At 42.0% G+C, this 22,607-nt stretch overlaps 1 protein-coding gene across 2 annotated transcripts in view; it reads right to left on the bottom strand.

Annotated features, from left to right (window-relative positions):
* Positions 1-814: 814 nt before the first annotated feature.
* Positions 815-22,607, bottom strand: part of SSR1 (signal sequence receptor subunit 1) — a 93,896-nt gene continuing 72,103 nt past the window's right edge. Inside the window, exons 7-9 of one of the 2 annotated variants that reach the window (XM_033934736.1) lie at positions 17,226-17,319; positions 8,663-8,677; positions 815-2,692 (exon numbers count right to left, since the gene is read on the bottom strand). In XM_033934736.1, coding sequence (XP_033790627.1) covers positions 2,625-2,692; positions 8,663-8,677; positions 17,226-17,319 — 177 coding nt within the window. In that variant the 3' untranslated portion in view covers positions 815-2,624. The remainder of the gene's footprint in view (positions 2,693-8,662; positions 8,678-17,225; positions 17,320-22,607) is intronic. The other variant, XM_033934737.1, reaches the window with a different exon arrangement.

Below are 22,607 nucleotides of genomic sequence, written 5' to 3'. Positions count from 1 at the left end.
AGAGGTTATTGTACAAGAATGGGTCGCCTGAGCCCTCAAATTGTTAGTGCAGGATGTCAAGTGGGAGATAACAGAGCAGCCTGCTCCTTGGAAGCAGACTCTAGCCCTCAGAGTCTGCACTCTCCTGCACCAAAAGCCTTGCAAAAAAAAAAAAAAAAAAGTGAAAAAGTTTTGAATTTAGAGAAAATAAACGAGCAGAAAAAACAAGGTCCCATTCTCTCGCTTGTAAGAAGACAATTGAGGAGTTGAAGGACAGCCAAGAAGTAAAAGAGAAGAAGCAAAAAAAAAAAAAAAAAAAAAAAGAAAAGTGCAAATGAAGCTTCCTACAAGAGTTCTTGCAAGAAAGTAATGACAACCCGAAGTTTCAAGAATGAAGTGTCTGTCGTACTATAATTTTTTTTCCTGAAAACTGTGGCAGTGATAGCACCAGATTCTCTTTCAAATGGCAGAGGTAATAGTAGCCCAAACTGCTAGTAACAGAATCACCTCTTCCCAGACCAATGAGGGCAGCAACATCAACAACCGTCTGTTTCACTGAGCAGGTGACAACCTCAGATCTCAAGTACCACATTTTAGGTATCCTGATAACCTTGGCACTTGCAATTTTTCTAGCCCTAATATTAACACAGTTGAAAGTCTTATTCATTCAGTTTCTGGTGCCAAAGAACAAAGATGGGCTAACATGATCCTATTTCACAAAAAAATGGTATTAAGATGAAAGCTGGCAACAGTGAGGATATTAATGGAAGGAATTCTGAAGAAAGAATGGAGGATCACCTTGTGGCAAAGATACTATAAGTTATGACACAGCATATTTCAAGATGATCTCATTTATTTAATTGGATTACCATAGAATACAACCTGAGATGGTAATGAATGTAATGTATTTGAACTTCTGTAGGAGTATAGCCACATTTCTCAAAGAAACCAGATGTGATAAAAGTGGCTAGAAACCATCTGAGTGATAAACCTAATAAAGTGATGCCAAATGGAGCTAATTCCAGAAAAATGAATGTAAACTCTGCAGCATCACAGGAATTTGTTTAAATTCATAATCTGCATTAAGTGATACTGCAGAAGGACAAACAAGAAGGTGGGGTCTCTGCAAATGGTAACATCTGTACCAAATATACAGTTTTTCTACAATCAGAAAAAAATGCAACTATTTAAGGAGAGGAGCTTTACATTTGCAGTTTATAAATTTTTAAAAAATTCACAGAACAGATAATAAAAAATTGTCCATTTATCTAAGAATTTGTTCTTTTGTACATCTGTAGTAAAACAATTTGAAATTAAACCAAACCTTTATACTGAACTTGGCATTCTTGACTAATAGCTTAATGAAACAGTTTTCTGTACTTATATTTAGCACTTTTGATATTCATAATCCTTGTGATCTTTAAAGAATTAGAACAATCATTTAAAGGAAAAGTACAATATTCTGTTTACTTCATAATGACTTGAGCAAGATTCAAATGTTTTACACATTAAGTTTTTTCCTTCCTTTTGTACAAAACTACCCATCCCTAGGACAAAAAACAACCCCCCAAAACACCCCTCCCCCTGAAACATCTGTTCTACTCCAACTCCAAATGTACTGCATATGACAATGTTCACATACAGATTCCATGCCTTAAAGAGTTATGCTAAGTAGAAAAACTTACATTTATGCAAATGTTTGGACTTTTCATAGTTATCAAAGTGCTACCAAACAGTGTGCATGTATATTAGACAGCAGTAAAAACACTGCAATCACCAGCTATTCCGGCATGCGCCTTTAAGACTAAGTTTAAAGGAAAGAGCTGGTATTACTAAATCATTGCTGAATTAAATTAGCAGCATGCTGAGAAACCATTTTTGAAGACGGAACCAAGTTGTGTGTAGTAAAGCCAAGAGGAGACAACTCAAGATTCTAAAAAGCTGCCAACAGAGTGATGCAAACTCCATCCAGGCAGCCCCAGCAATGCAGGGGGGCCCAGGAAAGAAGGGACCCACTTACAGCTACTCCCATATCTTCTGAGATAGAATCTACCTGCTCTAGAGGCACTTTCCTATAGTTTACATGGAGCCCTTAGTCTAAATTTTTTCCACTGTGCTAGCAAATCTGTTTTTTCAAGGAATATAAAAGCCTGCTGATTTGCTTACATGTGGTCTAACTGCCAGTTTGATGACCATTGTAGGTATCCTGGAAACCAGACCTATCAGTGGCTCTCAAGAACCAGAGGTGCCCCGTCATGCGATACAGTCAAGCCTCTACAATACAATACCCACTTGGAATCGGAAGTTCATGTCTACCAGAATCCAAAGAAACAGCGTCATACCAGCATTTCACAGAATTCTGAAGGCACCAACCAGGCAGCACAACAATGTCTTGGTGAAGAAAGTTTTCAAAACAAACAAACAAAAAAAAAAACACCTGGTAAAAAATTACTTTTATGGAAAATTCTGAGGATAGTACACCTATAGCATTAATTTCCTGTAGTCAAACTTTCAAACACTGCTCAGTCCAGATGTTATGTAGTTTCCCTCTACTCTTTAGATGTGTTGATATGGTTTCTTTGCACCATTTCCACTCTGGCAAAAAGAGCAAAATTAGCTGGAATCATCATGGCACCACTGCTCATTTATTCATCTGATCCTGCTGATCTTTTCTGCGCTCTTTTACGCGGAGATTTCCTCGGTGAAGCTTTGTCTAAAAAGGAAACACACACACTTTCAATTTCCTTAAACTATGGAATTGGGTCAAGTTTCAATGCACCAAAAACCTCTTACTATATTGTTTATAATCCCTCCAAGAAAGTTATATAAAGAGCACCTATAGAAATGGTATGACAATAAGAAAATACAATGTTATGCTCTTTAACTGCTAATGGGTGGTAAGGATCAAGACAGAATCAGTCTTTGTACACATTAACCACACAATCTTCTAAAACTGGCTCCAAATGATGGCTGCATAGGGCAGAGGAAAAAGAGATTAAGAAACAATGATATGAAAGGAAAACAAATTTTACTACTTTAAATACCTCTTTCATTTAATAAACTAAATTGACTACTGTGTCGTGAAATCTACAAAGTATGACTATGTGGTTCATAAGATTTCTTCATCTTATTTAACTAGTTTTTACCACCTTGAACATACATAGCATGGTGACCCGTCATTCGCGCACCGACAATCCCACGCAGGACTGATGCGCGCCAGCTTAAAATACTTCCTGTTAGTGCTGTGAGGAGGGGTGTGGGGGAACCCCCCACTAAACTTGCATGTGTTTGCGCTTCTGTTGGAGGGGACCCCCCACACTTAAAAATGGCGAATACCCAAAAAACTAAGGAAAACAAATAGTTTTCAGTGTAATGGAGGTTCCCCCCCCCCCCACAGAAGCGCAAACACTTGTAAGTTTACTGGGGGAGTTTCCACACCCTCACAGGAAGTGTTTTAAGCTGGCGTGAATCAGTCCTGCGTGGAAGTGTCGGCGCGTGATTGTCAGTTCGCTTCTGTTATGGTACCACATAACATAGACTGCAATTTCCTCACACTAGTCAAAGTGCTTGTATCCTGTGCAGTTTACCAATAAAGTAGAGGATGACATGACAATTGGAATGATGGATCTGGAGGACATTCTTAATAAAAATAAATAAATAAAAATACCAGCTTCTCCTATACCATAGCTACTAATGTACTCATAAACAAATTTCTTCTATAAGAGATACTCACAAGGAAGCAATTCAATATAGCTAAGTTGTAAACTAGGCAGAAATGCTTGGAATATCCATCTCCTGAGGCAAAAATCCAACCCTTGCTGCGATTCATCAAGGAAACAAAGAACCAGACTGAAGTAGAGGTGAGCTGTCAACACCCCCCCCCCCCTTTTTACCTGTAATCTGCGCTTGCTGCTGAGAGACCAACAACTGTGCTTTGCACCAAATCATCCTCCTCTGCTATTCGAGCCTGAAGTATTGCATCCCCATCTTTGTTAGAACATAGCAGCCATACTGGGTCAAACCAATGGTCCATCTAGCCCAGTTTTCTGTTTTCAACAGTGGCCAATCCAAGTCACAGTGCCTGGCCAAAACCCAAATAGTAGCAACATTCCATGCTACCGATCTAGGGCAAGCAGTGACTTCCCCCATGTCTGTCTCAATAGCATACTATGGACTTTTCCTCTAGGAACTTGTCCATATCTTTCTTAAACCTAGTAATGCTAACTGCCATAACCACCTCCCTCTGGCAATGAATTTCAGAGTAGAGAATGACACGGGGGGAAAAAAAATCTGTCCCCATCACTGCCCCATCACCAGACCACCGTCCCCTTCACCGCCCTGTGCTCGCCGTCCCCTTCACCACCCTATCCCTGCAGCATCAACCCTTCCCTCTGGCACCCCTCGTGCGGTCCGTGCATTTCCCTCCCCCTTACCTTCACGGCGCGTTTTAAGATTTCAGTCTTGTTAAAAGCCACCGGAGTGTTCGTGCAGTCACGTGCATGTGTGGGCGGAAGCTTCTCCTCTGATTGGAAGTTGCGTCAGAGAAGCTTCTGTATGCGCCGGCAGATTTCAACAAGACTGAAACCTTAAAGCGCCATGAAGGGGGAGGGAGGGGGCTGCGTGAAGTGACCGCATGCGTTCCCTCTCTTAACTGCGGGAACAAGGCCATTCACCACTTCACGGGGCGGTGAATGGCCTAGTCCCCGTACCTGCCGTGAGCACCTTTCCCCCCTCCACTGTTTTGGCGGGTTACCCACGGCTACTCACGGCTAGCCGTGGGTAATATCCACCATGTCATTCTCTATTCCAGAGCTCAACTATTCTATATGTTAAAAAAATATTTTCTCCTGTTTATTTTAAAAGTATTCTCATGTAATTTCATTGTGTTCCCTGGTTTTTGTACTTTTTGAAAGGGTGAAAAATAGATTCACTCACCCATTCTACACCACTCACGTTTTTGTAGACCTCAATCATATCTCCCCTTAACTGTCTCTTTTCTAAGCTGAAAAGCCTTAAACCTCTTTAGTCTTTCCTCATATGAGAGAAGCTCCATCCCCTTTTATCATTTTGGTCATTCTTTGAGCCTTTTCTAATTCCACTATATATTTTTGAGGTACATTAATCAAAGCTGTGCACAACACTCAAGATGAGGACGTACCATGGGGCGATACAGAGGCATTATAATATTCTTGGTTTTATTTACCATCCTTTTCCTAATAATTCCTAGCATTCTGTTTGCTTCTTTTGTTGCTGTCACACACTAGGCAGAGGATCTCAGTGTAGTGTCCACAATGACACCCAGATCTTTTTCTTGGGTGCTGACACCTAAGATGGATCTTAGCATGTTACTTATTTGTTGTTCTATTCGTAGGGACTGTTTTTCTTTTTTTTTTGCTGCACTGTAATTTGAACAACGACTTAGTGGTTCACATGTTTTAAAGACCACCACTATCCCTGGACAATGATGGACAGAACCTGAGGTGTCAAAGTATTGTTTTCCTTTTAACATTAAGCATAGTAGCAGGGACAGGGCTCGAAAATCAGAGGGAGAATGGTGTGTTAGGAAAAGGTTTAGGAGGAGAAGTACGAATATGGACCTCCTCTCCAAAATTTCTACTCTGCAATTCCCTGTCTCCCCTCTATTGTGATTTCCTTTCTCCAAGATTCCCCTTTTTTCCTATATTCCCTCATTACCTCTATACTTCTTCCATTCCCAGCACCAGTTACTAAAATCCTTTCTCCTCCTGAGAACGAACAGAGGACTACCTTCACTAAAAGCATCACATGTTCATACTATCACTGTGCTTTGTCTCCTGATATTAGTCATCTAAACTCCTGACTACCAAATAAAGCAAAGAAACTTACCTGTAGCAGGTGTTCTCCAAGGACAGCAGGCCAATGGGTAATCTCACATGTGGGTGATGTATCCATGGAGCCCCAGGTACGGACACTTAGAAAAAGCATGTGTGTCTTAAAATCTTCAAAACAGTATCCCACCACACATGCACGGGGTGCCTTCTCACCGGCCTTGTGAGTGTAAGACCAGCAGTACAATATACATATATAAATATATATATCTAGAGAATGTAATTCCTAGGAGAGGTGGGAGGGTATGTGAGATAGTTGGTCTGCTGTCCTAGGAGAACACCTGCTATGGGTAAGTACCTTTGCTTTCTCCGAGAATAAGCAGGCCATAGAATCTCACATGGGGGAATCCCTAGCTACCAGGCTTACTGAAAATAGTTGGTCAATAGGAACTCGCAATGGCGAGTTGAAGAACAATAACCTGAAGCAATATATACACTACATGAAGGTGCAGCCTGGTACAGAATAAAATGGGATAATGAACAGTCGACACTTTGAATGTGATGAAAATGATGCCTAGGAAGATGCAGTAGTATGCCTAGAAGGGGAGAAATACTTATGCTGCTTAGCCTTCTTATGTGCTGTCCCCTGATGTTCGCAGCATCAATGAGGAAGTAGCAGAATCTCTATGTTGAGTCGATCCCAATGTATGATGCTCCTGATGCAATGTCAATGCGGGCGGTGCAGAAGTCAATGCTGGGGTCGCAGGAGGTTGAGCTTTGGACTTCAAATCCCCAGCCATGCTCAATGTTGCAGATGTGGTATCAAAAAGGTTTTGGAATTAAAGTTTGCAGGCTTTCAGTGACCTCTTTTGCATATGGGAACAGAGGACAGAGTCAATGTCCTGATGCTCAGGACCAAGGCACTGAACATACCAATTGAGCGGTTCAGAGCCTGAGATTACAATACATTTAAATTTATATTCTGCCAATACCTCAAAGGAGTTCATGGCAGACTACAATAAAAATACCTTACTGGAAACAACCCCAGTTAAATAAGTATCGTTGCACTAAACACACATATAGCTTGTAAAATACAGTTGAATGACAGCAAATACCAAATCAATTTGTCAACAAAAATTTCCTAAAAAGAAATGAAATGGTTTTATTGCATCGAGAGTATTTCTTTTTTTTTTTTTTTCCAAAATTCTTTATTCATTTTTCATCTTATATCAAGTACACAATATTACATCCTTTGAATTCTTTATTCATTTTTCATCTTATATCAAGTACACAATATTACATCCTTTGAAACTTTTGCACAATCACTTGAAATTCGTTCAATTATCATTTTACATGCATAAATTTATTCCCTTTCCACCCACCCTTCCCGCAAATATTTAATTCAAAATATCATATAAATATTGTATTCTTATCTATTAATAAAACCTTTAAAATAACTTATATACCATCCCCCTCCCCCCTATGTATAAATGTACTTTCAGTGGAAAATGATGTCTATTCATTACAATAATTTAATGGCCCCCAAATCTTTTTAAAATTATTATAGTTCCCTTTTTGTATGGCAATTGTTTTTTCCATTTTATAAATATGACATAACGAATTCCACCAAAATGTATAGTTAAGTCTATTGTAATTTTTCCAATTACTGGTGATATGTTGTATGGCGACTCCTGTCATAATCAATAAAAGTTTATTATTACTTGATGAAATTTGACTTTTTGCTCTCATTGACATCCCGAACAGAATTGTATCATATGATAAAGCTACATGGTTTTCTAGTAAACAATTAATTTGAGACCAAATTGATTTCCAAAAGGCCATGATACAGGGACAATAGAATATTAAATGGGCCAGAGTCCCTGCTTCCAGATTACAATGCCAGCATCTATTAGACTTAGAACTTTGTGATTTATTAAGACCAAATTTATGTTGTAACTGTGAAAAATCAAGAGTATTTCTTGAAGCCGCTCAGTACTGATTTGGACATGAAGGGAAAAAAAACAGCCGACGCAAAGTTAAAGGACTCAATGACCTGGGGAGCTCGAGTAGTATGGAAGCCAAAAAATAATTGATGCTCATGAGAAGGGAAAAAGGGCTTGAAGTGGTCCACAGACCCAAAAATGCAAGTTAATAGGAAGGAAGGAAGGAAGAGAGAGAAAAGAAGAAAACGACAAAACCAAAAAGGAAAAAATGACGGGAAGGTACAAAAATCAAAGAAGTTTGATGTGCTAAGAACCACCTCAGCTCCACGGAAAATAAAGAACTGCAGGTCTTGTGAACTGACATTGGGTAAAAAGGCACCAGTATGCGTGTGATATGGGCACTGTCTTTTAAAGTGACATTGCACTTGGTATGTCTGTACCAGGTTTCATGGCTGACATTACATTACATGATTTCTATTCCACCATTACCTTGCAGTTCAAGGAGTCATCCATATGCAACAAGAATATTACCTACTTGTCCTCTGAAAATTAATTTTCCAGTGAATGTAAATTTAGTTTCTTTGAGCATGGTGCTTAATTTTCAGGTAGAAAAGAGAACCCATGATACAAATTACTTAAAAAAACCTAAACTAAATGTATGCATAAGTTTGAGGACAGGGTATGTGAGAATAAGACAATTGACATTGCCCACTGCTGGGAAATGTATGACAGATACATAAAGAATTGCACAAAAAGCCTAGGGGCAACATGTCTAATAATAGCAAGATCCCAGAATTAAGAATACAGATTTCCCTCTTAATATAGCTGCAATAAAGTTTATATTAGTGATTAAATAAGAGAAGTTTTAAACATTTCTTAATTCAAGATCACAAGCTGCTACTTGAAACCACAACATATAACTAAAATTCTCACCTCTTCTATTCTGCACTGAAGCACCAAGGAAGCAAAAACAAAAAAAAGCAAACAGAGTAAGAGAAATTAGAAAGATTCACATATAATATCAAACCATACAGTAAAAATATGGGATCAGTTTGATAAGAATATGAAGGGCTATTTTTTTAAAAAGACAAACACCATCACTTGACATCATCTGTAACATTACATGGGCTAAATATCCGATACAGCACATTCACACTAAAGAGAGGCTTAAAAAAAGGATAAAAAAATTAGGGTCTTACCTCATCACACTAAAAGGAGGCTTAAAAAGCACAGTTACTTACCGTAACAGTTGTTATCCAGGGACAGCAGGCAGATATTCCCACATATGGGTGACGTCACCGACGGAGCCCCGCAGCGGACAGCCTCGAAAGCAAACTTGCTTGAAGATCTCGAACTTTCGAGTGCTGCACCGCGCCTGCGCGCGTGCCTTCCCGCCCGAACCAGGGGGCGCATCTCCTGAGAGGATCCTCAGTTCAGATACCTAGCCAAGAAGCCAACCAGGGGAGGTGGGAGGGTTGTGGGAATATCTGCCTGCTGTCCCTGGATAACAACTGTTACGGTAAGTAACTGTGCTTTATCCCAGGACAAGCAGGCAGCATATTCCCACATATGGGTGACCTCCAAGCTAAGTAAAAAGGGATGGAGGGAAGTTGGCAATTTACGAAAAAAGATTTTGCAAAACAGATTGGCCAAAATGGCCATCCCTCCTGGATAAAGTATCCAGACAATAATGAGAGGTGAAAGTATGAACCGAGGACCAAGTGGCAGCCTTGCAGATTTCCTCAATAGGAGTTGATCGGAGGAAAGCTACAGATGCCGCCATAGCTCTAACTTTATGGCCCGTCACTCGACCTTGTAGAGGAAGACCAGCCTGAGCATAACAAAAAGAAATGCAAGCAGCCATCCAGTTGGAGATGGTACGCTTCGATATAGGACGACCCAACCTGTTTGGATCAAAGGATATGAAAAGTTGAGGAGACGTTCTGTGAATCTGAGTGCGTTGCAGGTAGAAAGCCAAAGCACGTTTACAGTCCAAGGTATGAAGGGCCGCCTCTCCTGGGTGAGAGTGAGGCTTTGGAAAAAATACAGGTAGAACAATAGACTGATTGATGTGAAATTCTGAAACGACTTTAGGTAAGAATTTAGGATGAGTACGGAGAACAACCTTGTCATGGTGAAAAATTGTGAAAGGTGGATCAGCCACTAGCGCTTGTAACTCACTGACACGACGAGCAGAAGTGAGAGCAATCAGGAACACAGCTTTCCAAGTGAGATACTTGAGATGAGCTTTGTCAAGTGGTTCAAAAGGAGATTTCATAAGTTGAGCTAAAACAACATTGAGATCCCAAACCACAGGAGGTGGTTTAAGAGGAGGATGTAGATTGAGAAGTCCTTTCATAAAACGAGAAATCATAAGATGTGCAGAAAGGGATTTTCCATCCAAAGGTTGATGAAAAGCAGCTATAGCACTAAGATGGACTCGGATAGATGTAGTTTGAAGTCCAGATTGTGATAAATGAAGTAAATAGTCCAGAACTGATGTCAATGAAGCAGATCTGGGTGGTAAATTATGTGTAGAACACCAAGCAGAGAATCTTGTCCACTTTTGACCATAACATTGCCTAGTGGATGGTTTTCTGGAAGCAAGTAAAATATCTTGTACAGACGGAGAGAATTGAGAAAAGTCTGTTAAAGAGAAAGGTACCAAGCTGTCAAATGTAGAGACTGTAGATTGGGATGAAGCAAAGATCCTTGATTCTGCGTGAGTAGAGAAGGAAATATTGGTAGAAGTAGAGGCTCCCTGGTGCTGAGTTGAAGTAGAAGGGAGAACCAAGGTTGTCTGGGCCACCGAGGAGCTATCAGAATCATGGTGGCATGGTCTGATTTCAACTTGACAAGAGTCTTGAGAATCAGAGGAAACGGAGGAAAAGCATAAAGGAACTGATTCCTCCAGTCCAGTAGAAACGCATCCGCTTCGAGACGTTGAGGAGTATAGATGCGGGAGCAAAATTGAGGCAGTTTGAAATTGAGAGGTGACGCAAACAGATCTATCTGCGGAGTCCCCCATCGAGCAAAAATTTGGCGAAGAGTAGGAGAATTGATTGTCCATTCGTGAGGTTGTAGAAGACGGCTCAATTTGTCCGCCAAATAGTTGTGTTGACCCTGAATGTAAACTGCTCTGAGGAAGATGTTGTGGAGAATCGCCCACTGCCACAATTTCAGAGCCTCTTGACAGAGGGAGTGAGATCCCGTCCCTCCCTGTTTGTTTACATAATACATGGCTACTTGGTTGTCGGTACGTACTAGAATCACCATGTCGTGAAGAAGATGCTGAAAAGCTTTGAGAGCATAGAATATCGCTCTGAGTTCCAACAGATTTATAGGACACCTCCGGTCTGCTTGGGTCCAGAGCCCTTGAGTGCAAAGACCGTCTACATGGGCTCCCCATGCATACATTGACGAGTCGGTTGTGAGGACCTTCTGATGAGGAAGAGGGTAAAACATTAAACCTCTTGAAAGATTCAAAGAGAGCATCCACCAACGGAGAGACTTCTTTAATGAAGGAGTGATGGAAATTAGTCGAGTTGGTGGATCCACTGATTGTTGCCATTGAGATGCCAGTGTCCATTGAGGAATGCGAAGATGAAGCCTGGCAAAAGGAACCACATGAACTGTAGAGGCCATGTAACCGAGCAGAACCATCATTTTCCTTGCTGGAACAGTGGAAAGTTGGAAGAATTGTTGAGAAATTTGAAGGAGTGCATCCTGACGTGGTTGAGGAAGGTATGCTCTCATATTGATAGTGTCCAGAGTCGCTCCTATGAACTGGAGAGACTGAGAAGGAATCAGTTGAGATTTGGGAAAATTGATGTGAAATCCTAGACTTTGAAGAAAGAGAATAGTCTGTTGGGTCGCTACAATAACCCCTGAAAGAGAGGGAGCCTTGATGAGCCAGTCGTCTAGGTATGGAAATACTTGGAGACCCTGGTTGCGAAGAGCTGCCGCTACAACCACAAGGCATTTTGTGAAAACTCTGGGGGAAGAAGCCAGTCCGAAGGGGAGAACTCTGTACTGAAGATGAAGATTTCCTACTTGGAATCTGAGGTACTTGCGAAAAGCTGGATGAATGGGGATATGAGTATAGGCCTCTTTGAGATCGAGGGAGCACATCCAATCCCCTTGATCCATCAAGGCATATAGAGTTGGCAGAGTGAGCATTCGAAATTTCTCTTTGACTAGAAATTTGTTGAGAGCTCTGAGATCCAAAATCGGTCGCAAATCCCCCGTCTTTTTGGGAACTAGAAAATAACGGGAGTAGAATCCCGAGTTCCTTTGGGAGAGAGGAACTTCTTCCACTGCTCGCAGGAGAAGAAGAGCCCGAGCTTCTTGAAGAAGAAGAGGAAGATGCGACTGATTTGAAAGACACTCTCTTGGATGGCGATCTGGAGGCACCTGAAGGAGTCGAAGAGAGTATCCCTCTCTGATAATGGTGAGTACCCAGAGATCTGATGTTATGAGCTCCCATTGATGATAAAAATTGGACAGGCGACCCCCTATGGGGAGGGGAGAATTTGGAAACGGAGAAATTAGAATGCTCAAGTTGAGATTGTCAAAAAGACTGAGCAGGCTTAGTGTTAGCAGGGGTCTGTGACTTTTGTTGTCGTTGTTGTGGAGGAGGCCGACGAGCAGGAGGTCTAGAAAAAGCAGGAGTTGTTTTCTGTGGATAGCGACGTGGAGTTTGTTTGAAACCTCTAGTTGGTACAGGTTTAGGTTTTGGACGGATGAGGGAAGCAAAAGAGCGCTCATGTTCTGAAAGACGCTTTGTAGCTGCCTCAATAGAGTCATCGAATAATTCATTTCCTTGACAAGGAAGATTAGCCAATCTATCCTGAAGGTTAGGATCCATGTCCACTATCCGTAACCATGCTAATCTACGCATGGCTACTGCAAATGCCGAGACTCTAGACGAGAGTTCAAAGGCATCATAGGAAGCTTGTAGCATAAATAGTCTCAATTGAGAAAGAGTCTTAAGGATATTTTTAAATTCTGATAGACGATTGGTAGAGATATCCGGGTAAAAGGAAGACAGAATCTTTAAAAAATGATTGAAATAGGACGTAAAAATGTAATTATAATTCAGAACTCTATTTGCCATCATAGAATTCTGGTATAAACGTCGACCAAATTTATCCATGGTACGGCCTTCCCTACCAGGAGGAACTGAAGCATAAATTTTGGAGGGATGTGCTTTCTTCAATGATGACTCTACCACTAGAGATTGATGAGAAAGTTGAGACTTTTCATATCCTTTAGATGGAACCGTTCTGTAACGAGATTCCAATTTAGATGGGATGGCAGTGATAGAATAAGGAGTCTCCATATTGCGAGTGAAGGTTTGTTGGAGAACAGGAGTCATAGGCAATCTGAGTGACTCTTTAGGAGGATGGGGAAGCTCCATATCCGCCAAGTACTCAGGAGTATATTTAGAGTCTGAATGAAGGTCTAGCTTGAGAGCTTGGCCCATATCAAAAATAAATTTGGCAAAAGAAACTGATTTTGGGTCAGATGATTCTTCAGGAGAGCCACTGCGAGAGTTATGTTGTACTGAGTAGGATGGAGAATTTTCTCTAGTGTATGTGGAAATGTCCGATTCCATACGCATAGTAGGAGAAGAAGCTGTACTCTGAAGTGGAGTAAGAGAATGTTTCCTCTTCAGACTCCTGGATGGAGAAGTACCCGGTGTACGTGGTACAGAATGAGTCGAGGTGTGTGGAGAACTGTCTCGACGGACTGGCTTCGATGGGGTTCTGGATCGAGAAGGGCTTCGAGTGGAGGCTCGATGTCGAGATCCCTGCTTCGTCTTCGAAGAACGAGACAAAGAAGCCTCGGTATCCAACGTCGAAGACTCCCTCCGAAGCTTGGAGGCAACATGTCTCGAATGCTTCGACCGATGCTTCGGGGGAGGTGAGTCCGGAGACGACTCCGATGAAGAAATGTTTTTCGGTGTCCGGGATCGGCTTCGGGAGACTGGAAGCTCCGGTTGAGTAACAGGCTAGTCAGCCCGAGGCAAGGTCGAGGACGGGACCAGTTGAGCCACTAAAGAAGTAATTTGAGTGGTGAGGATAGATTTTAACATATCCTCCAGCATCGGCACCGAGACAGAAGGTTCTGACCTCGTATGTGCAGCAGTACGCTCCGAAGAGGGCGACCTCGAAGGTGAGTATTCCCTTATCTTGGAGGTACGCTTTGAAAGTGGTCGCGCCGAGGACTCTGGTGGCTTCTTGGATACGGCACCTGAAAGGGAACTCGGAGACTTACCCCCCGTAGAAGGCTTCGTGGAAGACGTCGTCTTCGAGGCAACCGAAGTAGAAGAGGTCGAGGCCTTCGAGACCGAAACTCCAGCCGGAGTCTGGGTCGAGGCCTTCGAGACCACAGGTGTCGAGGTCGTCGGAGTCGAGGCCTTCGAGACCGGTGCAGCCGCCACGGTCGAGGCCGGCTCCGAAGATTGCTCCATACCGAAAAGTTGAAAAAATTGAGCACAACGCCGCCGAAAAGCTCGTGGAGTGAGGGTAAAGCAGCGATGACAATCTTCTGGGGAATGAGAGGAACCCAGGCACTGTAAACAACGGCAGTGGGGATCGGTGACCGAAATCACCCGATTACACTGTCGACAACGTTTAAACCCGGTAAGAGGCCGGGACATGGAAAAAATAAAGTCCGTGTCGAACGAAGGAGCCTAGGCCTAGGCCCAAAGCTCGACGGCCGAACTGAAAAGGAAAAAAGAATATAATTTTTTTTTTTTTTTTTAAACACGAAATAGAAAGATAAAATGAACACAGCGACCGACTTTAAATTAAAAGAAACAGCCGCGGTGATGAGAAGGCAATTTCGCTGCAGAGAAAGAAAACGTGTCTTCTTGTCTCCGCGGAAATAAACGAACTGAGGATCCTCTCAGGAGATGCGCCCCCTGGTTCGGGCGGGAAGGCACGCGCGCAGGCGCGGTGCAGCACTCGAAAGTTCGAGATCTTCAAGCAAGTTTGCTTTCGAGGCTGTCCGCTGCGGGGCTCAGTCGGTGACGTCACCCATATGTGGGAATATGCTGCCTGCTTGTCCTGGGATAATGACAGTATCTTAAAAACAACAGCACTATTCTCAGTATCAATCCTGTTTTTCTAGGCTCTTTAAATTAGAGCCCAGGTTTCTTGAGTAGGGGCAAGGCTACTTATTTTTTCTATTATGGCTAGTAAAACTTAGGGAAGAAAACCAGCACAAAATAAGCAGGAGGTTTGAACTATCCCCTGGAGACCAGTGATGACTGGTATTCATTACTCAGATTCTATGTCTACCTCTAACTTGACAGTCAAGAAACTTTACACTGAAAACTGTACTTCCTGGGCCAGTAGGGTTTTGAGAATAACCCTAGTGAATATGCATTAGACAGATTTGAATACCTGTCACTTCCATTATATGTAAATCTCTCTCATGCATATTCACTAGGGTTATCCTGAAAACTCGACTGTTTGGGGGTCCAAGAGGGTAAGTTATGTTTCATCTAACTCACTCCTCCATTTCTTGAGGATCTAGCTCCCATTCAGAGTTATGTTGCAGCAAATCAGCTACTTAATGGCCAAAGAAGGTCAAAACTGTCTCAAAGCACATTGGCTACCCATCAATCATAGAAATACAAACAAATGGCACTAATTACATTTAAAGTACAAACATCTAAAGCCCCGCTATTCCTGGATAGAGTAATTACCCCTTATACAGTACTCCCCCGATATTCGCGGAGGTTCCGTACCAGGAACCCCCACGAATGCTGAAAACCCGCGAATACAGTTTTTAGTGGGGGAGATAGGAGAGACAGAAGAGGGCAGCTGGAACGCCAACAAATGAAGGAAATCACTCGCGGTATGCTCCGACTGCCTCTTCCTGCACTAAAGTCAGGCCTCACCAATCAGGAGCTGCTTTGACATGCGGTCGGAGCATACCACGAGTGATTTCCTTCACTTGCTGGCGCTCCGGCTGCTCTCTCCTGCTGCCCTCTCCTGCCCGGTCATTTGCGGTCGGTAAATCCACGAATGACTGGAACTAGAGAATGACATGGTGACAAAATTCATCACCGTTCCCGTCCCCGTGGATAACCGCAGGAAATAATCCCATGTCATTTTCTAGTGTCTATTTCAACCTCGGTCCTTCTACACCAGCATTCTTCAAAGCAAAGCTTGCGGGTCAGTGGTTGTGGCCATTCATACTCTGATTCTTCCCTCTCTCCTTAAAGAATGACATGAAGATGGTTTCCCGCAGTTATCCACGAGGACAGGGACAGTGATGAATTTTGTCACCGTGTCATTTTCTAACTGGAACCATAAACAGCGAATGACCGGGGGAACACTGTAATCCATTTCGAACTTTAAAATCAGAAGATAAAAATCTTCTTACAATTTCATCCTTGCGTACAATTATTACCAGGTGTAACACACTTTTTTCTGTCACTACTCCTCAAATTTGGAATCTATTACCGGCCCAGGTACAAGAAGAAAAAACCCTTGACAAGTTTAAAGGGAAACTAAAAAGTTACCTATTTAGGGATGCTTTTGAATAACCCGTCCCATTGCTAATTAGACAGTGATATTTAAAGCAGGCAAACAACGATCAACGTAACTCCCCTTCGTTTTTCCCTTACTCATTCTCTTTCCTATACCGATTGTTGTTCTTTCCTATTCTTTCCTCTTGTTTGAAGTAAGTCAGCATTTCCCCAATTGTTTGTCTCCCCCATTTTTTTAATGTACATCACTTTTGAAATTTTGTAAAAGTGATTTTATCAAATTTTAAATAAACTTGGAAAGCTACACCTGTGCAGAGGATTCCACTCTCTCTGTTACATATCCACTAGTGGCCACTAAGAAGCATTGCTTACCTTTAACAGAGGTTCTCCATAAACAGGATAATGTGAACACAGGCCAAAAGCCACCTGGAAAACTCTAGGCTTTGAAGTCATGGCATAACATCAAGTGTGGTTGCATTATCCTTGCTGTCACTGGAGAACTATGGCTCCCTAAAGAGGAAGAACTTCAGACCAAGTATCCTTACTGCATGCATCTTGACTCCTTCAGTATAGGCTAGCTTGGCTGTAAGTGAACAAAGAGCCTACTATTTGCCAGAATCTGTAAGACTTGTGGCCACAGTGAGACAAGTGGTAAGCAAGAAAGAATCCCTACTGAGATTATGAAAGGAATATAAATGCCTGGTCCCTTCTAAAAAATATATATATAATTTTAACAGCTGTCAGTACACATAATCTTTGTTGTAAATACTAATTCAGCAATAGCTCAGAAGGAAAAGTGAATTTATATCTTGATTATCAACATCATGCCCTATAGCACCCCGAGTTCTTGAATATTCCTACTCTTGTATCAGTCAAGAGTGACAGAACAGATTTTACCACTATGGCTGCTTGTTAGTCTTCAATACACACTCTTGTATAAAGTGCATTTACAGTAATTAAATTATTTTTAGTAAATTTTCTTTTACTTACTGATCTGATTCAGAGTTTCTGGAGGAATCCAGCTCATGTCCACATCATTCTGACTTGCAGTACCCATCTCCACTTTCTGTGCTGGTCTTTTTCTCTGCATAAAAGAGAAAGCCTTCAGTACTCTGTAGAACCCCCATCAATCCAACAAGACCCACTGCAACAAAATCACCTATGGAAATACCAGCAGACAGATCTTGGAATGATTTTGAAGAGATTAGATTCAAAGACACAAAACAACTTCTCTTAAAATACTCCAAAGCATACTGCAGCCTCCACATCTTACCTGATCAAAGCAGCCATAGGAAAAGTAACCCAATGGCTCAAGTATCACCTAAAAACTGGTCTTTGCCTCAGATCAGGAGGAGGAATTAACTCAGCCCCTCTGATGTGACCAACTATTGGCCAGTAGCTTCCATCCTCCTACTCATCAAAATGATGGAGGGATATATCACAGAACACCTCGAAAAAGAGAGATTAGGTTCTTACCTTGATAATATCTTTTCCAGTAGATAGGGATGGTATGCTGAACCAAGGGTCTTACATCCGCTCCTTTGAGTCCATTGCAGGAGATAACGATTACTATTTTCATTACTTTCTCCTTGTCTCTGCTGCCCTCAGTTAGTTAGTTTCAAAGCTGACGACAACACTACAGGAGAAAATATGAGAAAAATCGGGGAATCCCCCCCCCCAACAAATATGAGCATATAGCTCATAAACACGCCATGGATAGGATAGGAACAAATAACAATCTCTATTATCAAAAGGCCATAAAAAAATGTGGAACTTTGGGAAATGCCAAGTAACTATATACATTCAATATAAAATGTCTTCCAATATATGATAGCTGTCAGAAAGTTCAGAGATGCAGATTTCAAGTAGCAGGAAGTCCAGGCAGGCGCATTGACAATAATGGGCAGAGGGGGTTCAGCATACTATCCCTAGCCACTGGAAAAGATATTATCAAGGTAAGAAAGCAGTTACTTACCATAACAGGTGTTATCCAGGGACAGCAGGCAGATATTCTCACACATGGGTGACATCACCGATAGAGCCCCGGCACGGACCAGTTCAAAAGTGCATCGCCACTTTAAGTCTTTGGAAAGTTCGAAATAGCCCGCACTGCACATGCACGAGTGCCTTCCCGCCGAAGGTGCGCAGTCCCTCAGTTAAGATAAGCCAGCTAAGAAGCCAACCAGGGGAGGTGGGTGGGTTGTGAGAATATCTGCCTGCTGTCCCTGGATAACACCTGTTACAGTAAGTAACTGTGCTTTATTCTGGGACAAGCAAGCAGCATATTCTCAAACATGGATGATCTCCAAGCCATCCCAGAATGGGATGGTGGAAGTGTTGGCCTTTAAGAAAATAAATTTTGTAATACTGACTGGCCAGTGGTATTACATGAACTGTGGAAGCCATATGGCCTAGAAAAACCATTATGCATTTCACTGATATGATTAAAATTTTCAACATCTGTTGACAGAGGATGAGAAGATTGTTCAGGTGCTCTAGAGGGAGAAACGCTCTCATGAGAGTAGTATCGAGGATAGCCCCAATGAACTGAGCCGGAATTAGATGAGACTTGGGGAAATTGATTTCGAATCTCAAAACTTGCAGGAAGGCAATGGTCTGAGACGTTGCTAGAACCACCTTCTGCGATGAGACAGCTTTGATCAACCAGTCGTCCAGGTGAGGAAAGACTTGAAAACCGTGGGATCGTAGAAATGCGGCCACAACAATCAGGCACCTCGTGAAGACTCTGGGAGAAGATGTCAGGTCGAAAGGAAGGACTTTGTACTGATAGTGACATCCATTCACCAAACTCTGTAGCAAGGTCCAAACCACGGAAGACTGTGAAGACCTGCAAAGGGACCTGAAGAGGCTGGAGGAGTGGGCAAAAAAGTGGCAAATGAGTTTTAACATAGAGAAATGCAAGGTCATGCATGTGGGGAAAAAGAACCCGATTTTCAGCTACAAAATGGGGGGAATATTGCTAGGGGTGAGCAACCTTGAAAGAGACCTGGGGATGATGGTGGATACAACATTGAAACCATCGGCACAGTGTGCGACAGCCTCCAAGAAAGCAAACAGAATGCTGGGCATCATCAAAAGGGGTATCACAGCCAGGTCAAAGGAAGTCATCATGCCGCTGTATCGTGCAATGGTGTGCCCGCACTTGGAGTATATGTCCAGTACTGGTCGTCGTACCTCAAGAAAGACATGGCAGTACTCGAGGGAGTCCAGAGAAGAGCGACTAAACTGATAAGAGGTATGGAAAATTTTTCATATGCTGACAGGTTAAAAATGCTGTGTCTGTTCTCCCTGGAGAAGAGGAGACATGATAGAAACCTTCAAAATCCTGAAGGGCATAGAGAAAAGTAGATAAGGGCAGATTCTTCAAACCGTGGGGAACCACAAGCACTAGGGGTCACTCGGAGAAATTGAAAGGGGACAGGTTTAGAACAAATGCTAGGAAGTTCTTTTTTACCCAGAGGGTGGTAGACGCATGGAACGCTCTTCCAGAGGTTGTGATAGGCCAGAGCACAGTACAGGGGTTCAAGGAAGGTTTGGATAGGTTCCTAAAGGATAGAGGGATTGAGGGGTACTGAAAGAAGCAGAGGTAGGTTATAAGAATGGCCAGGAACCACTTCACAGGTCATGGACCTGATGGGCCGCCGCGGGAGCGGACCGCTGGGCAGGATGGACCTCTGGTCTGACCCAGTGGAGGCAACTTCTTATGTTCTTATGAAAACAAAGGTATTTACGGTAAGCCTGATGATTTGGTTTATGCATTTAGGCTTCTTTGAGATCCAGAGAGCATAGTCAGTCATTCTGATCCAGAAGTGGATAAAGAAGGGCAAGAGAGAGCATCTGAAATTTCTCTTTGACTAGAAATTTGTTGAGATCTCTGAGATCCAGAATGGGTCATATACCTCCCGTCTTATTCAAAATTAAAAAACATTGGGAGTAGAGTCCCTGATTCTGCTGAGATAGAGGAACTTCTTTGATTGCATTTAGAAGGATGGATTGAATCTTCTGAATGAAAAGAGAAGACTGTGCAGGGTCCAAAACAGACTCTTGGAGGATGATCTGGAGGTAAGGTATAAAAAGTGGAGAGCATGCCCCTGACAAATGATATCTAGGACCCAGAGATCTGTAGAGATGAGCTCCCACCAGTGGATGTAATATTGAAGCCGTCCTCTGATCAGCTGAGGCAGAGATTTGAGAATGGGAACAGTGGCTATTCTCCTGAGGAGCACATCAAAAAGGCTGCGTAGGTTTTTGTTGAGCAGCCTGTTGCTTAGGTTGTTGATGCGATTGCTTCTTTTGCTTCCTAGGTTGAGAAGGAGCAGTGAAAGCAGTAAACCTGCACTGGTAAGAAGAAGTAGGTCTGAAAGCATGAGGTGGTTGAGGCTTTTTCTTTGGTTTGACCAATGTGTCCCACCTGGTCTCATGTCCATGAATGGTCCAAAAAGTTCACCCCAAGACACGGAGCATTAGCTAAACGATCTTGGTGGTTGACATCAAGTTCAGAGACACGGAGCCAGGCAAGGCATCTCATAGCCACCGACATGGCTGCCACTCGTGAGGTAAGTTTAAATGTGTCATAGGTAGAACGAACTATATACTTCCTCAATTGGAAAACTGTAGCAATAAGATTTTGAAAAGCTTGAGTTTTGTGTGAGGGAATGTATTTTTGAAAAGCTGAAAACTGGGGGGGGCGTGGCTTAACGCGAGCACAGAATGGATGTGTGATCGCGACGCTCCTCTCCAAATGGGCAACTGACATTAAATAAAAATATCCCAATACTATTTATTTCAATTGAAAATAATCACAATTGAAGCAGAAACTATTGAAAATCTATATTTAACATCCTCTTGAAGAAACGAAGACAAGAACTGAGTAAGAGAAACCAAAGAGAGATTTGCCGGTTTACTCTCCCTCATCGATGAGACGGCGAGACATTGAATTAAAGACAGAAGAAATTAAAGAGAGAAGAGTTGGCAGATTGGATATTGTCCTCCTCTGAAACTGAAAAAGTTTTTAGCGCTGAAGTGAAGACATCGGGGCACTAGAGCGGAGAGACACTGGTGGCAGGAAGCTGACGGTTGTTTGAATAAAAACTTGTGCCTGCTGAAGGGGATAAATCCCGAAGTAAGAGAACAAGGGGAGTGATAAAATCGGCGAAAACTGTGACAACAGAAAATCAAATGCTGAAGATAATAACTTAAATATAAAAAAAAGAAAACATTTCCTGTCAGAAAAAACGCAGAAAAGATCTGAAGCGAAGGAGAAAAGTAAGACAACTAATTTTACCGGTCTTTCTGTGTGGTGATACGGCATGAAAGTGAGAAGAGCTGTAAAAAAATTTTATTAACTGACTAATATTGAAAAAGGGACGGATCCTATTGTGAGACCGTTGTTAGCTAGATTCCTGAACTGTGGCGGTTTGAAGCGCTGAGTCGGAGCCGAGAGACTAATTGATTGATACTTTTATTGTTTTTCCCTCGGCGCTAAATCGGCGCAGCATCAAGACAGATAACATATAAAAAGGAAAAAGAAATATCAGCGAAAACAATCTGATGATACTGAAGGTCATAAAAGTTAAAGAAAGTGTGATTATATCATTTGCCGATTTGAAGGCTAAGAAAATGAGAGAAGGCTCTTGAAGACTTAAATTGAAGAAGACTTGCAGCTTTCTCAGAACGGTAAATTATTCAAATTTAACTGAGAGGTGTCTGACAAGAAAGAAAGAGGGGATAAGGAAAGATAAATTACTGATTCTAACGGCTTGTCTCTGTACTGATGTGGAGTTGAACTCCTAAGTGTGGCAGTTTGAAGCAGCCATTTCCAGATTAAGCTGAAACGGAGACCTGAGTGATTATACTGATCTTATAGCCTGAAGCCAATCTTCTTGTTTGCTCACTCTCAGCGTTGGATCGGCATTGAAGCAGATAACAGGAAAAAAGAAAAAAAAAAAAAAATTAATTAAAAAGGATTTATTCATCAAAGGAGATATTTTGATAGAGAGATCGACATCAATTGAAGACTTGAAAGAAAAGAGACAAGCGGCGAAATATTGAAACTGATACAGAGAGACAGTGAAGGCAGGCTGAAAAAAAAAAAAAAAAAAATTAAATTGACCAAAAGAGGAACTTTGACTGAAAGTGACTATTGTGTCTCCTAATAAATATAAAGAAAGAAGAACCAAGAAAAAGAAAACAACAACATGGCAAGTACCAGACAAAACAAAAATGAGGCTGGTACATCTGCAAAAAGACAGAAACAAGATCAAATAACACCAAGCAAGATACCACTTCCTATTGATGAACCAGACATATTAAGCAAAGCTGAAGTCATGGAAGAATTAAAACAAATCAAAC

Source organism: Geotrypetes seraphini, chromosome 2 (assembly GCF_902459505.1).
Source record: "Geotrypetes seraphini chromosome 2, aGeoSer1.1, whole genome shotgun sequence".
NCBI lineage: Eukaryota > Metazoa > Chordata > Amphibia > Gymnophiona > Dermophiidae > Geotrypetes > Geotrypetes seraphini.
The sequence above is the reverse complement of the archived record's forward strand: the minus strand, read 5'-3'. Positions and strand labels throughout refer to the sequence as shown.